Raw genomic sequence first — 13,804 nt, 5'->3', positions numbered from 1 at the left:
GTAAAAGTGTAAGCTTAAGTCAGGAAACATTGACTGCACGGCACTGCTACAACCTGCTAACTATGTGATGAGTGCAGCCCTTGTGTCTACAGGTAAATAATAACCCTTTTTTGAAGAAAATTCTTCACGTTGTCAAACTGAGACATTATTTTTCCAGAAGTTTTTTTTAAAAAGAATATGGAAAGAATATTGGAAACACTAACATCACACATCCATTATGGACTGGCATCAAGATTTTTAAATGTAATTCATTAAAAAGAAGCAATCAGTTATATGTTTTTTCATGATTAATCTACACAAAACATTTGTCTTTTCTAAGAAATATTTATTTTGCATTTTTTTGTAACTGGTTTTTCCTTAGCTATCTGTATTATTAGTTTAAGTGTGTTAGTTGTGCTCTCTCTGCAAAATCACTTTGAGTGGAGCTAATAATATATGTGGGGAAAAAAGAATCATAGCCATAATAGGTATACAAATATACAGTAATTACCAAAATGTGCCCTCACCTTCAACACCAGGCTTTGGTCAAAGTTGTATGCACTGGGCCGTCCCTCCAGGGTGGAGAAAGCCACGTTTCCTCCAGTGAGCGGAGAGATATCACTGAACTCATCAGTACATAAAGCATTCCTCTCATCATCTCCTGGCCGAATGTAAGCCTTAGCATCCTTCCCATAGGTCTTCCTACAAGAGGCGCTGTAATACTGATAAGGCAACCAGGGCCCATCCTCTTCAGTGCGCTTGTAGATGGCGAAGCTCTCCGGTCGACTGGTGTAGAATTTCAGTCGTATATAGGTTATCTCGAAAGCCTTCCCTGTGGAAAACAGATATGATTAGCTTTGAGTGGAGTCATTGAAAGACTTACTGTTGGAACTGGATCTGTTGTAGTTACACAGTTAGATCAGGGCTGGTTATGTAAGAGACAAATACAGTGGGGTGATAGTTTAGGGCCCAGGAGCAAAGGGAAAAAAAGACATAATTGCATTATAGAAAGAAGGAAAACAATGGGGGATAGGCTTCATTTCCCGTGCCTCTACGCAGGGTAAATGAATGTCATTCCTGCAGGAGTAGAAGAATACCCAGGATTATTTTCTCATTATCCAGATCATAATGGGCCCCAAAAGTAAAACATAGGTCAAAGGGAACGAGACAAAATGTCTTTTTATTCTTATAATAACTGCAGAACAGAATAGGCCAATGAGTGCAAAACCACAGGGGAAAGTGCTCGCACTGTCGAGTCACTGGTAGTCTGATGAAACGGTTGAGGTGCGACAGGAAAGTGACAGATCTAATCAATAGAAAAGTGATTGGTCAAACATGCAAAACACTAATGAGTGTCATGAGAGGCTGAGTATGGCACAGATTTAAACATATCATTGATTGATGTATCTAACGTGAGGTTTTAGTGGTACATCAGCCATTTGGTGGCACAGGGAGAAACAGAGAGAAAGAGAAGTGAAACTTTTCATAGATCTGTATTCCCCTAAAACAGTGATTCGTCTTCAATCTGTGAAAAAGGAAAATGGGTTTCAGAGCACAATCTCATCTGGAAGAAGATCTGCAGCAGGAGATATAGCGTACCCAGATTTCCATTTGAGTTGGTATTGGGGGATTTAGCAGATCCGACTAAGTTGCACTGTAATTAGAGTTGCATTGTAACTGTAGAGATGTCTGTAAAGTCATTTTTGAAGGTGCATAATAAGTGGAAGGGTGAGTCTCCCTGGTAATGAGAGGAAAGAATACATTTTGGCATCTTTTTTTCCATAGCTTACTCAGATGGCTGTGAAATAATGTGTGATTTTGCTTTATAATGTTTCCTGTGTGGAAAACTCAGGTTGATTTGCTGTTGTCCTTATTTGGTTTTGTAAGAAAGTTGACATCTTCTTCCCTAATCTCAGAGCAAACACTAAAGCAATGCTTCTTTTTGATTGATTGCTGTCATTCCCTCCCATTGTTTACTCACTGTGGACACTCTCTTGGAGCAATATCAGGGAGGCTTGCAGAGTTATGCACCCTGAATATGAACACGTTCAGAATCTGCCAAATGTTGTGTAGCGTTACAGGGGATTAACTGGGCAGACACTAACTGAAGTCATATTGAGACCAGAGTGAGGAGTAACATGTAGAACTCTCTTTACAGGCTTCTTCATTGCACTCTTGGGGATTTTTTTCTACATCATTAGATACTAAGTCTCAGCCGCTCTGCACATTCATAGAGGGATGCCATCCACTGGTACAGCCATAATGACAGCTGTTGCTTTTCTCTGCCAAGTCAGATCTAGGCAGCTCTGTCTCTGCAGCAATCTCTAATGGTATCTTTCCTTTAGGAGCCCTAGGATCATTTAGCTTTCATTTACTCCCTGCATGAGGTGAGCTCAGCCCTGCTGGGACTGAGGCAAAAACATAAAAGAGGCAGAAGATGAAACATTTGTTGGATATCCCGTGATGAAATGCAGACTAATTGCAAAGGATATTTGTATGTTGTTATGTATAATGTTTAATGATTCGTGATTCATCCACTTTCAGGAGTGCATACTTTATGTATTCATCAGAGTTAATGTGGGCACAACTGCTATTAAATCTTATAATACATAATATCTATAGATGAAATACACCCTAAGATAGAATTCACACATTGAGTTTCACAGTTTGGACAGCTCAGTTTGAAGCAGAAGTCTCTCTTTGTTCGCCAAGCGACAGGTCTTTGAGCACTGGAAATTAGTTTAGAAACCCAGCCTGGTGTGACTTTACAGGGCTGATCCAGAGTCTGGTGGCATCACAAAGCCAACCAAAGCTGTTCATGTTGCGCACAAGCACACTAATAAAATGACTATTTGGACACAGACTTTAAGGGTAAAGGCTGGGAGCTGCAGAAGTACATCGTGTGACCCGACTCTGAGTCATTAATGTCAACTTAACACAGCTGCTCTCGTCTGCCCAGACCGAGACAGGCTCAGACTAAACTCAGCACGAGTACTGTAGACTCAATATTTACAATCTGTTTACTCCAAGCTCCCATTTTGTGACCAGCACCAGCAAATACACGGAAGAGTATCTTCTAATCATGCTGGCCTCTCAAGTTTACAAATGAAATATAATAGCCTTTTTACAAAGAATTGCACTGGAAACAGTTGCTGTTAATTTACAGCAGAATTTCAACACTATTAACCTGTTATTGCTAAAAACAGTGCTTTACTGTTAATACAAAAGAAATCTGTTAAAATTATGGTCATAGGCCGTTTTTTACTGAACTATAATGCATTCTTAAAAAACAGCACTTTACTCGCTGATCAACTGTCTAAAGTATCACGAATAACAGTTTCATGCAGTATTTTTTGAATTCTGGGAAGAGCAATTTCACCTGATCTGCACATGTGAGGCTGGATCCGTTCTTTTATTCATCCATCCCCATCTTACTGATTATTTGGTGAGTAGTAATTTTATTTAATTAATAATCTGTGCAAAGTTTTATCAGTGATGTTTCCAGTTAGTTTGCATTACAGAATATGTGCATGTCATGATAGAGGGATTCAACAGCTAGCTAGAATTCACAGATGATTGCACATTAATCGGACAACACAAGGAGCTCATTTTAATTTCTATGTATTCAAGTTAATATCTAAGTTAATGTGCTGACACATGTATTTTGCCAGTGAATTCATGCATAAAGACGTACGGTGTATAACATGTTTACAGTCTATGGAAGTCCCTTCAACATTTAAAGTAACATTAAGCCTTCAGTGCACGTTGGTTATTGGGTGGTAATTCAGCAGAGTCAGATACAAAATTGAAGGCAAGTTTATTTACTAGCTAACTAGTGTTTTTGAATGATATCTGAAAACCACATGTTCTATAGATCAGATGGTCAGAATATTCATAATTGATCAAAAAACAGTTTCTCACCAGTAATGGCACACCACTCAACACAATTCATTTCAAACATTGACTAAAAATCCATGAAGTTGACTGAGGAAAATTCTGTTCTAAGTTTCAGGTGAAACAGCAGGAAGCTATTGGCGCTGGATGGTCAGCCTTGAGGGCCACTTCATATGTGAAGCCCACCTTCTTGATGGGGCTTGTTGCTTATTTTCCACCTTCTACACCTGCACGCTCAAATTAATCTCAAGGTTAGATACTTCAGTAAAACCTGTAATTTTTATTGTGGCATTAATCTAAGTGATTCACACAAACTTGATTTTACACAGTAACCTGAAGAAAACACTATATTTTTCAGGTGCACCGTGGAATAAACCCTGAGAGAGGCACCAAGGATGGACAGGGGCAAAGTCTTCTCAAAGAAAACTGGCAAATTCACGAGCTACAAAGACAAGACTACAAGCGTATATCCACATGTATCCACTCTGCTGATGGGACTCATGCACTTGAGTGTGACTTCATTTAAAATGGTGAGTTTACATTACATACATGATAAGAGGAAATGAGGGCTACACACGCTGATTTTGTATGTGAGAAGTTACAATGAAAGTTATGTTGGAACTCATATATCTCTCTCTCACACAGTCAGCGGGCTACCAAGGCTGGATTGAGAGAACTGGTGTCTTTGAGTGGGCAATAAGTCATTCACTAACTCACTCCCCCATTATCACCCAATACTTGGACTTCCACACTTATCCATGTGCCTTGTTAGAGCCTGAATATTCATACTTGGACATGATTTCACATGTCTGGTGGTGTTCGTGCTCATTAGTATATAGACAATTATTTTTTATTTAATGTTAATTTTTTTTTAAATTTGTACCACTGATATGCCTTAAGGCTCAGCAATATATTCAGTATATTCACATGTTACATGATATAAGGCAAAATATTATTTGAGAGTTTTGTTTTAACTCTATGATGTAGCTCAACTCTCTGTAACTGTTCTACAAAGTAAGGTTAGTAAGATTGACAGATGTCTTCAGAAATGCTATTTCTTCTGAAATTTGGTTTGTTATCTGTGTCAGGTTTTTGTTGGCGCTGTGTTGAACTTCATATGAAAATAAAAAATAAAGTGCAATAAGATAAGCTGTAGATGTTCTTTTCTCACACATTGTACATGATTGTAAAATCAGTGAATTAGCTCTGTTCTTCACTCACATGTTGTTATGGTTTGCATTCTGTGCTTGTAGCCAGCTATAGACAGACATTTTGGGCCTTATAGCCTTAATTATAGCCTTTTTCTTAACAAGTGCCTTTAATTGTATTTAGTGTGACTATTCCTATGTCTGTAACCTGCTAAGTCTATTCATCTAGGCAAAAAATAATGTTTATTAAAATGTATGTAAAAAATACAACCTAAATTGTGCATTGAAACAAATCAGTAAGATAATGTAAAAGAAAGGGATAAAAACAGCTATATAATGTATCCTTAAACAGTAAATTAACTGTAAAATACTGTGAAATTAATAAAAAAAACAGTATATACTGTATTTTTCATTAACAGTACAAAGCTGTAAATTTCAGCAACAGTATAATAATGTTAATTTTACAGTAGAATAATGGCAACCCTGCTTCCAGCTCTTTACTGTTATTTTACTGGGAAATTCTTAACAGTGTGTGTCTCATATGCACGCCAATAATCTGGCTGTGAGAGCGTCGTGCCAACTGTGGCAGATTTTTTATCATTGTTTTACATCTGAGACAGGATGTTGCTGGTCTTTGACAACACTGAATGAGAACCAGCTGCAGACATCAATGTGTGCTGTTTGAATGTGTGTGTGTGTGTGTGTGTGTGTGTGTGTGTGCGTGTGCGTGTGTGTGTGTGTGTGTGTGTCTCACCAAGTCTTTGTGGGAAAAACCTGACCCCAATTCCTTACCAGCAAACCGCCCAGCATTTTCTTTTTTCTCCCCCTTCTTCCTCGTTATGTTTTGTTTACTCCCCTTGAAGCAGCCCAACTTCCCCCTCTTCTTTCTACTCTTCCACAGAGCCACTCTGACCTGGCTGCAATATGTGTCCCTGCATCCCACTGCTGTGTTTATCATCCCAGCATTTGCCTTTCAGAGAGCGCTTGTTTTGTTTGGAGAGGCAAAAGAAAACAGTCATGTCGAATGACCGCCCCCCACCAGCAACCAGATGGATCACAGAGCTTTCAAAAGTACCAAAGGGATGCCACACATCCAAATTTAGGGATATTCAGTTCAAATTCTGTGTTATGAAAACATATTCATGCTTCTTTTAAGGATGCTAGAATAATTCAAAGGTATCAGGTAAAAAAAACACATGTTGGGAGTAGGGCAGGAAGGAGCAAAGGTCAATGTAGTCTGAGGGAGACAGACATGTGGGTGTTGGGATTGTTTGAAGAATAACAAACCCTCCAGACAAACGCAGAACATACCTCTGCAGCAGAAAATGGCGCCTTTCTCCTAAAGAACCGGAGATTATAAACAACAAAGCCTCAAAACACAGCCAGACATCTCCTGCCATTGGAAATCAATAGCCTTATTCTCCATTTGATGGAGGCTCTTCTTGCTTCAGAACACGTGATATAACAGTTCATCTACGGTCAAAGCTCTGACATTTTCAACTTCTGTCATCATTTTGTCCCTGTCTCTTGTTCCTTTGAAGAAAAGCTTTTTGATGGGAAGCGCCCACTTCACTGGCACCTACAGAGGAAGAGGAGGAGGAGGAGGAGGAGGAGGAGGAGGAAGGGAGGAGGAGGAGGAGGAGGAGGAAATCTGACCTGTCAAGAAGATTTCTACTTTTGAAAAGGAACTGTCTTCACTGACTGATTGCTGGAAGTCCAAACACACACCTTTATACACAGAGCATACAGTTAAGGTGATTCTAACCTTAGTCACAGCAACTGTAATCAATAGACCTTTTCAGACTTGACAACGTAAACATTGGTTGTCCCTAAATTCCACACTAACATGCTATTTAGTACGCTAAGACAGTCTGGAGATATTGGAGTATGCCTGAAACCTTAGTATGAAACCGATATTAGACAAATTGCATACTATTTCCAGTGAAATGTAACGGTATGCAACGCTGGACACTATAGCAGCATACATATCCCACAATGCAATGCGGCAGTAACAACAATGTTAATAATGGACATTGACGGACAGCTCTGTAACATCAATAACGCTAATATATATATTAAATTAATTCAGACTTTGATTCTGACAAACCGTTGTTTTCGTCACATGAGGTTGGAACGGGTTACCATGGTTACATGTCTCCAACCAGCAAGGAGGCTCTCAGGAAGTGACTATGTAAATTACAGCTCAGTGCGTCTGAAAAGATATACACTACTGTTTATTCACACAAAAGTATGTTGAATGATAGTACACATATTGAGTATGTAGTGCATAGTATGCGATTTCTGACGAAGCCGTTGTGTCCCTTTGTATTTCTTGTGTCAATGTTTGTTAATGCAGTAGCTGACAGGAAGTAAACTTGGACCAAAGCTGTTGCCCTAGCAACAAAATGCAGTGGCAGAGGTCGATAGGCCCTTTTCACAACAGCAATTTGACATGCCATAGCAGGGTAAACAGGTGTAATTGATACAATTAATTATGGTCCCCCAGTGAGCCAGCACGGACAATACCAGGGCCATAATGTGTTTGCCCTGCTATGGCATGTCTTCACCTGACTCCGAAGCTCCCCTTGGAGCTTTAGAGCATCTTTAAACTCATTATTTTCGTTTTCCGTTTTCAACTTTACTATTTTGGTTCACTCTCTCTAACTGCTTTAGCTAAAAGCCCTAAAAGCCACTGTATGCAACTTTAAGTGCAGACAGAGTTAGCTAACGTTAGCTGGTTAACAAGGTGTATTAACGTTAGCATGTGAGCTAGCAGCTACAGAGCCAGATGTTTCCCTCAGGAGTTGGAGGAGATGAGAAACAAGACAAAACCAACAAAGCTAAAAGAGATTCATTACGGGACTAACATTGTCCAAAAACACTACGGCCAAACGAATGATAATGTTGCTCCGTAAATGCTGGAAACTGTTCGCTAACAAGTTGCGTCAACTTAAAAGGTCCGTGTTGTGTTTACAGCTTGTCTTGTAAGAGGGGATTACTGCTTCTCAACCTGGCAACTACCACTGGGTCACAAAGTGTCACAGGGGGGGTAGCGAAGCTTCTTGATTTTAAAGGGTGCAAGACAACTTAAAAAAATAAAATATATACAGTTGGCCTATATCTCAGCACTTCATTGGTTTCTGTTGAGAAAACTACAATATTTAAATGATAAGGTCTGAACACAAGCTATCAGTGGTGGATGAAGCTACCTGAAAGCCACACTTGAGTAAAAGTACAGATATCTAACCAGAAACTGACTTTAGTAGAAGTTAAAAACACCCATTATGATATTACTTGAGTAAATTATGTCACTTGCAAGCTGGAACCCCCGATTCACCAAACCTGCTTGATTGCAATTGTAACGAGTACTGAGATGCTTATATATCGGAGTCAAAGTACAACGTTTTTATTTAGGAAATGTAGTGGAGTAAAAGTGAAAGTTGACAGGAATATAAAAACTCAAGTAAAGTACAGATACTCCCAAAAATACTTAATTACTGTAACAAAGTATTATTACTTTGTTACAGGTACACCACTGCAAGCTATATTCACAGAGCGTTCCCTCTCTGATCAACAGCCTGCATTAGAAACGTTAAACAATCAAGAGCTAACAGAACAATGGCCAGGGTGAAGGGAGAAGAAAACACTGAATTTGTCAAGTATGAATATAGTTAAAAATAATAAAATAAAATACACAATACAAAGAACTGTATTAAAACTCCCTAAAAATAACGACGCAATATTCACAGGAAATAACCTGCACAAAATTCATCCAAATTTCTCATTTTACACAAACTCCCTGCAGTTATTGCGTTCACTATTTGTTAATTGTATAGTTTCATATATCAGTTGTTCTGTACTGTTATTGTTATGCATTGAATATAATATGAAATATCCATAAAATGTCACTTAGTCAGGGGAAAAAGGTTGGGAACCACTGCTTTAAATTGCAATTTAATTCAACAGGATTCTGCTACCAATTAGACAAGCTGTCAATCAATCCAATGTAGTTACCTTATAAATCCAAACTGTGCCCCTAGATGTGATTTATGTCTAGTATTCTTACTTGCAGTAGCCTAGTCGTAGGTGGAGAGGGTGCACAGACATTATGAATATCCATCCATCCAACAATTTGTATACACTTCATGCTGTACATCACAGAACAGGGAGGGGTGGAGTCTATCCAGCACACATTGGGCAAAGTCAGGGTACAACCTGGACAGATCACTATTCTGCCTCAAGGTAACAGATTCTCTCTCACATACATACCTATGGGCAATATTGAGTTGTCAATCAAAGATTGGGCAGAAATTCCTGTGTATTGTTTTCCTCGTTTTTCACCAGTACCTGAACACACCGTGCCAGCAGTTTATTATTGACCAACATTTGTCTTACCACACAGTTTGCATGACATTGAGATAATAATAATAATATTCACGATGATGGATTACTTCTTCTGTTTGGCAAGTGTCAGGCAAAGTTAAGTTTTTTGGAAAATAGCCTAGACGCTCATTCATTCACTGTCTCGTCAAGAGTGAGAAGGTTGATTACCTGACAACGTATGGTGTGTTGCCAAATGGTGACAGCAAGACTCTAGAAGACAACGTATTAAACAAACAAGATATAACATTTGAACTATAGTGAGCTTTAGAGGTGCTGCTAGGCAATATGTTTAACCTTTGGACAAAGCCGGTTACCTGTTTCACTAGTTTCCAGTCTTTATGCTCCAGCTTCATATTCAATGGACAAATACTGTAAGTAAATAAGTGGAATTGACCTTCTCATCTAACAAGAAGGCCAATGAACATATTTCTCAAAATGTAGAACTATTTCTTTGAGATTAGAATAAATTCTAGACAGAATAAACAGCACAGGAAATGTTGATTTCAACCTCTAACTGAGAATAAATTAAATGTATTAGATGTACTATTTACAAACTAAATATTAGTTTTCATTAGTATTTAATAAGTATTCATTTAATTCAATAATAAAGGGGGGCCCAGAGCTAAATTCTTCAGAGGGGCCCAAAATCCTGTGTACGCCCTTACTGAGACCCTCTGCACACACATGCACACACACGCACACACACGCACACACACAACACACACACACACACACACACACACACAGCAATAATCGCCACAATTTAATTCAGTTAAAGTGACAAATGTGCTCTGTTACTTTATTGCAGCAGTTTTGCGCCGCATGGTAATGGGATAATGATGCTAATGGCTCAAGCTGGTCTCATAAAATTTTGTGAAATGAGGAATGTCTTCAAATGCAAATATGTACGCAGTGTACAAAAAAGTGAGGCAAATGCATTTGCTCAAAGGAAAAGAGTGCGTGAAGGAGGCAATCCTAAAAACTTGTATTACTAACACGGGGATAATACAGCGTGGTAAAAGTGCTGCACGGTTACTATATTTGCTTTGAACCGGGGAGACCCAGGTTCAGTTCAAGTGAAGTGAAGTTTCATTATTTAAGCTGATGGTTTTCACAGTTTACCATGACCATATCCTAACCTCAAACATTTATATGATCTCACTGAAACCAACTATTTATCAAGCCTCAACCTTTCCTTATCTTAATCACAGGAAGCCAGAGGTTTTACAGTACGTGAGTAACTGTTAGTCAAGCTTCTCAAGTGCTGAACAAAAGAAAAGTGTTCTAATTAAACTACTGCCACAGAATCCACTTCATGCTGGAGAAACATTCTGTTTACATGATTTATATCAACAAGTAATTTGTCTTTAAGAGCATGGCTCATTTTACTAAATATTATAAGATATTGCAATTTACGAGCCACTTCTTTTCCCCCAAATCACTTAGCTCTCCTTTTCACACATTTACTCAACAATGCACTCATGCACTCATGCCTTCTGCTGTATCATAAGTTGTATCAAATAAAACCACTGCAAATGCAAAAGGCAAAAAGCTATATACATGTTGCTAACTGCTCCAGCCAAGACAAGTTGTTTGTTGTTTAGATATTTAGCTGTAAGTTGTTGGTTAATTGAGTTTTGACAGTAAGAGTGTTGCAGTATAATGTGCTGCAGGAATGAGTCCTTTTGGCCTCCAAAAATACATCAGCCCTGCAGCACTCTTTAGGTATTTGACTACATTTCAAAAACTCTAAAAGGTACCTGGATTTAAGATGCATTTCTGGGGGATTTCTCTCCAAAAGTTCTGTGAAAACTTTCACCGAAGTACAGGGGAAATTTGCATAATTTCAAGTGACAGCAGACCTGCTGACCAAGTCCCTGGCTATGCAAAAAATGACTCTGGCTGGGGGGGTTAATGAAATTTACCTCCCTGGAAAGTAAGCGAATCTTTTGAATTCCAAATCCATTTTATGTAAATGCCTGACTAACTTCAGTTGGTACTCTTTTCCTTATCATAGTCTTATTCCTGCCAAACGTGGGGCTTTTCTGCAGGTTACCAGCTGCTTATTTCCTGGAATTTCTCTGGAAATATTAAGTGGTCTCGGTTTCATTTACTGTCAGTTGTACAGTATGTTTGTTGCAGTAAAATCTGACGATTGCTGAGATGAAAACACTGAATTGAGCCTGCAGCAGAAGATGTTGAAATTGTAATGTAATATAATGTGAAATGAGGATTTCAAACTAAAATGGTTACATAAAGGTTGATTTCTGGCTATGGTCTGCATGTCAAATCATGCAGGAAACATGTTTGTATGATCTATGATGAAGGCTGTGTGTGGTGGCTGTATTCTAGTTGAGTTCTGGCCCAATCATACCTTAAAAAACCCAGCTTGAGTTGTGACTGTATTGTAGCAGCCACATTCGGATGGGTTCATCACCAATACGGTGGTGGTACGTGGGCTGAATGTAAACTTGGGCCATCACTCAGTTGCTATCTCGGCATGTCAGATGCAAGTGTGTGTCCTCCTCATCCACTTTAAATCCAACCAAATTCTCAGACATGCCCTTGTGGCTACGTGCTCGCAAACACTCCAAGCCTAAGCCATGTCTGGGCCAAAGTGTTTTTTATGAAGACAGCTCAGAGCTGCATGAGACTGAATAATACAAATCATGTGTTGTTAAGCAGCACAGCTGGTTTGTATTAAAGATTTCCCCATCAATGGACTTTGCAGTACACACAGTAATGTATCAAGATACTTGCTGCACAGATAAGAAAGGTGAAAAAGTGATCTCAACCGGTGTGAGGACGGCTATTCATGCATTCATCTGAAATCCCATCAACAGACTCTTCACATCTGCATTCAATAGAGCGTTGAATCTATTGCTGATATGCATGTTCTATTATGGGACACAGCAAATGCAGTGCACATGAAAAGCTTTCAAGCACTTTAAAACGATTATGTACAACATTATAGGACCATAATTGAACCCTAAGGACACACATGCTTGACCTAGATCACTCAGCCTGGCCACAAACTACACTGCAAGTTAAGGAAAGTCAAAGTGAAGAACTGTGGGGGTCAGACTGCTGCTCTTACCCAGGTGGAGGGTGAGGTTGACAGAGTTAGGGTGCTGGATACCATAGTACATGGACTGGCTCTGCCACCACGTGGGCTCCTCGTTCCTGTGGAAGTCAGTCAGGAGGCTCACATTGTGGCTCAGGTCCGGATCTGACGCGTCACAGTGGTGGCATGAGCGCGTTGAGCCAGTCTGCATGCAGTAGTCCTCAGGCGGGGAGCCGCACACATTAGAGGTCACCACGGTGCGATTGAAGGCCACATTCTCAAACTTGGGCATGCAACGGCTCGGGGTGCCCTCCTCATCAAAGCAGGAGTCCATTGCGGCCCAAACAAGGAGGTGGCAGTGTAGATGGAGAGAGAGTAGAAGGGCCGGGAGAAGAGAGCTCACAGCAGAGGATGTATCCATGTCTAAAATTACATTCACACTTCACACACAAACTTTCACATTCATACACTCTCCTTCAAAGACACAAACACATGAGAGAAGTAATCCAACAACATGAAACAAGTCCAGTGTGAGAGCTTTGTGTGTCTACTCTCTGGTGAGTCTCCACATATGTTCTCCCTCTGTGGAGTGGAATGAAGTTAGTGCAGGAACTCCTCTCATCAGGGGCAGCATGAGACAGACAGAGGAGGGACGGGGGGTGGGGGATGGAGGGTAGAGCAGCCCACGAAAACTCCTCCACCTGCTGGTCAACACAAGCACCGCACCACAATTAGCTTCAGATGTAAAGCAGACTCGGGTAAAATAACGTCATTTTACAGGAAAAACACATTCTATACCATCTTTAAATAATACTGCAGCGAGGTTGTTACACCTCTGGGCATTGAGGTAGTGAGTACCAAAGCACCTGCATTCACCACTTACAGGAACGCAAAATATCGTCGATACGGTGATAAATGCACTTGGCAGTTGGCCCCACAGCAGGATGCTCTGCTAAATGCTGACTGTAGTGATTCACAGTGGAAGACTGGAGGTGCTAAAACTGTCTGGAATATTTCAGCAGGCGCAGGTCATCTCCATAAAGGGATGTCGCTCAGGGGAGTTCTGTGACCTAAAGGGACAATTTATTTATACAAATAGAGGAATGGAACAGCTGCACTGCATTTTCAGCAAGATCCGCTCAAGGCCCAGCCACCATGACAAGTGAGGACTGGTTTGCATATCCCTGTCATTCATACGGACTTCCCTGGGTCCTGTGTAACCCATCCACCACTGTTTGATTAGTTAGGTGAAACTATGACCAGTAACTGTAGGTCAGCACCAATACAAACATATTACCTGGTGGCTCTTTTCACAGCAGCCATTTGGACATGTCAT

The 13,804-nt window shown here is 40.0% G+C and overlaps 1 protein-coding gene across 1 annotated transcript in view; it reads right to left on the bottom strand.

Moving 5' to 3' along the window:
- lamc3 (laminin, gamma 3) overlaps nt 1-13,064 on the bottom strand; it is a 134,246-nt gene extending 121,182 nt beyond the window's left edge. Inside the window, 2 exon segments of the mRNA XM_037753305.1 lie at nt 507-811; nt 12,502-13,064. Coding sequence (XP_037609233.1) covers nt 507-811; nt 12,502-12,889 — 693 coding nt within the window. The 5' untranslated portion in view covers nt 12,890-13,064.
- Nucleotides 13,065-13,804: the final 740 nt, after the last annotated feature.

The sequence above is a fragment of the Sebastes umbrosus genome, chromosome 19 (genome assembly GCF_015220745.1).
Source record: "Sebastes umbrosus isolate fSebUmb1 chromosome 19, fSebUmb1.pri, whole genome shotgun sequence".
NCBI classification, from domain to species: domain Eukaryota; kingdom Metazoa; phylum Chordata; class Actinopteri; order Perciformes; family Sebastidae; genus Sebastes; species Sebastes umbrosus.
Note: the sequence above shows the minus strand (reverse complement) of the source record. Positions and strands in the feature narration are given on the sequence as shown.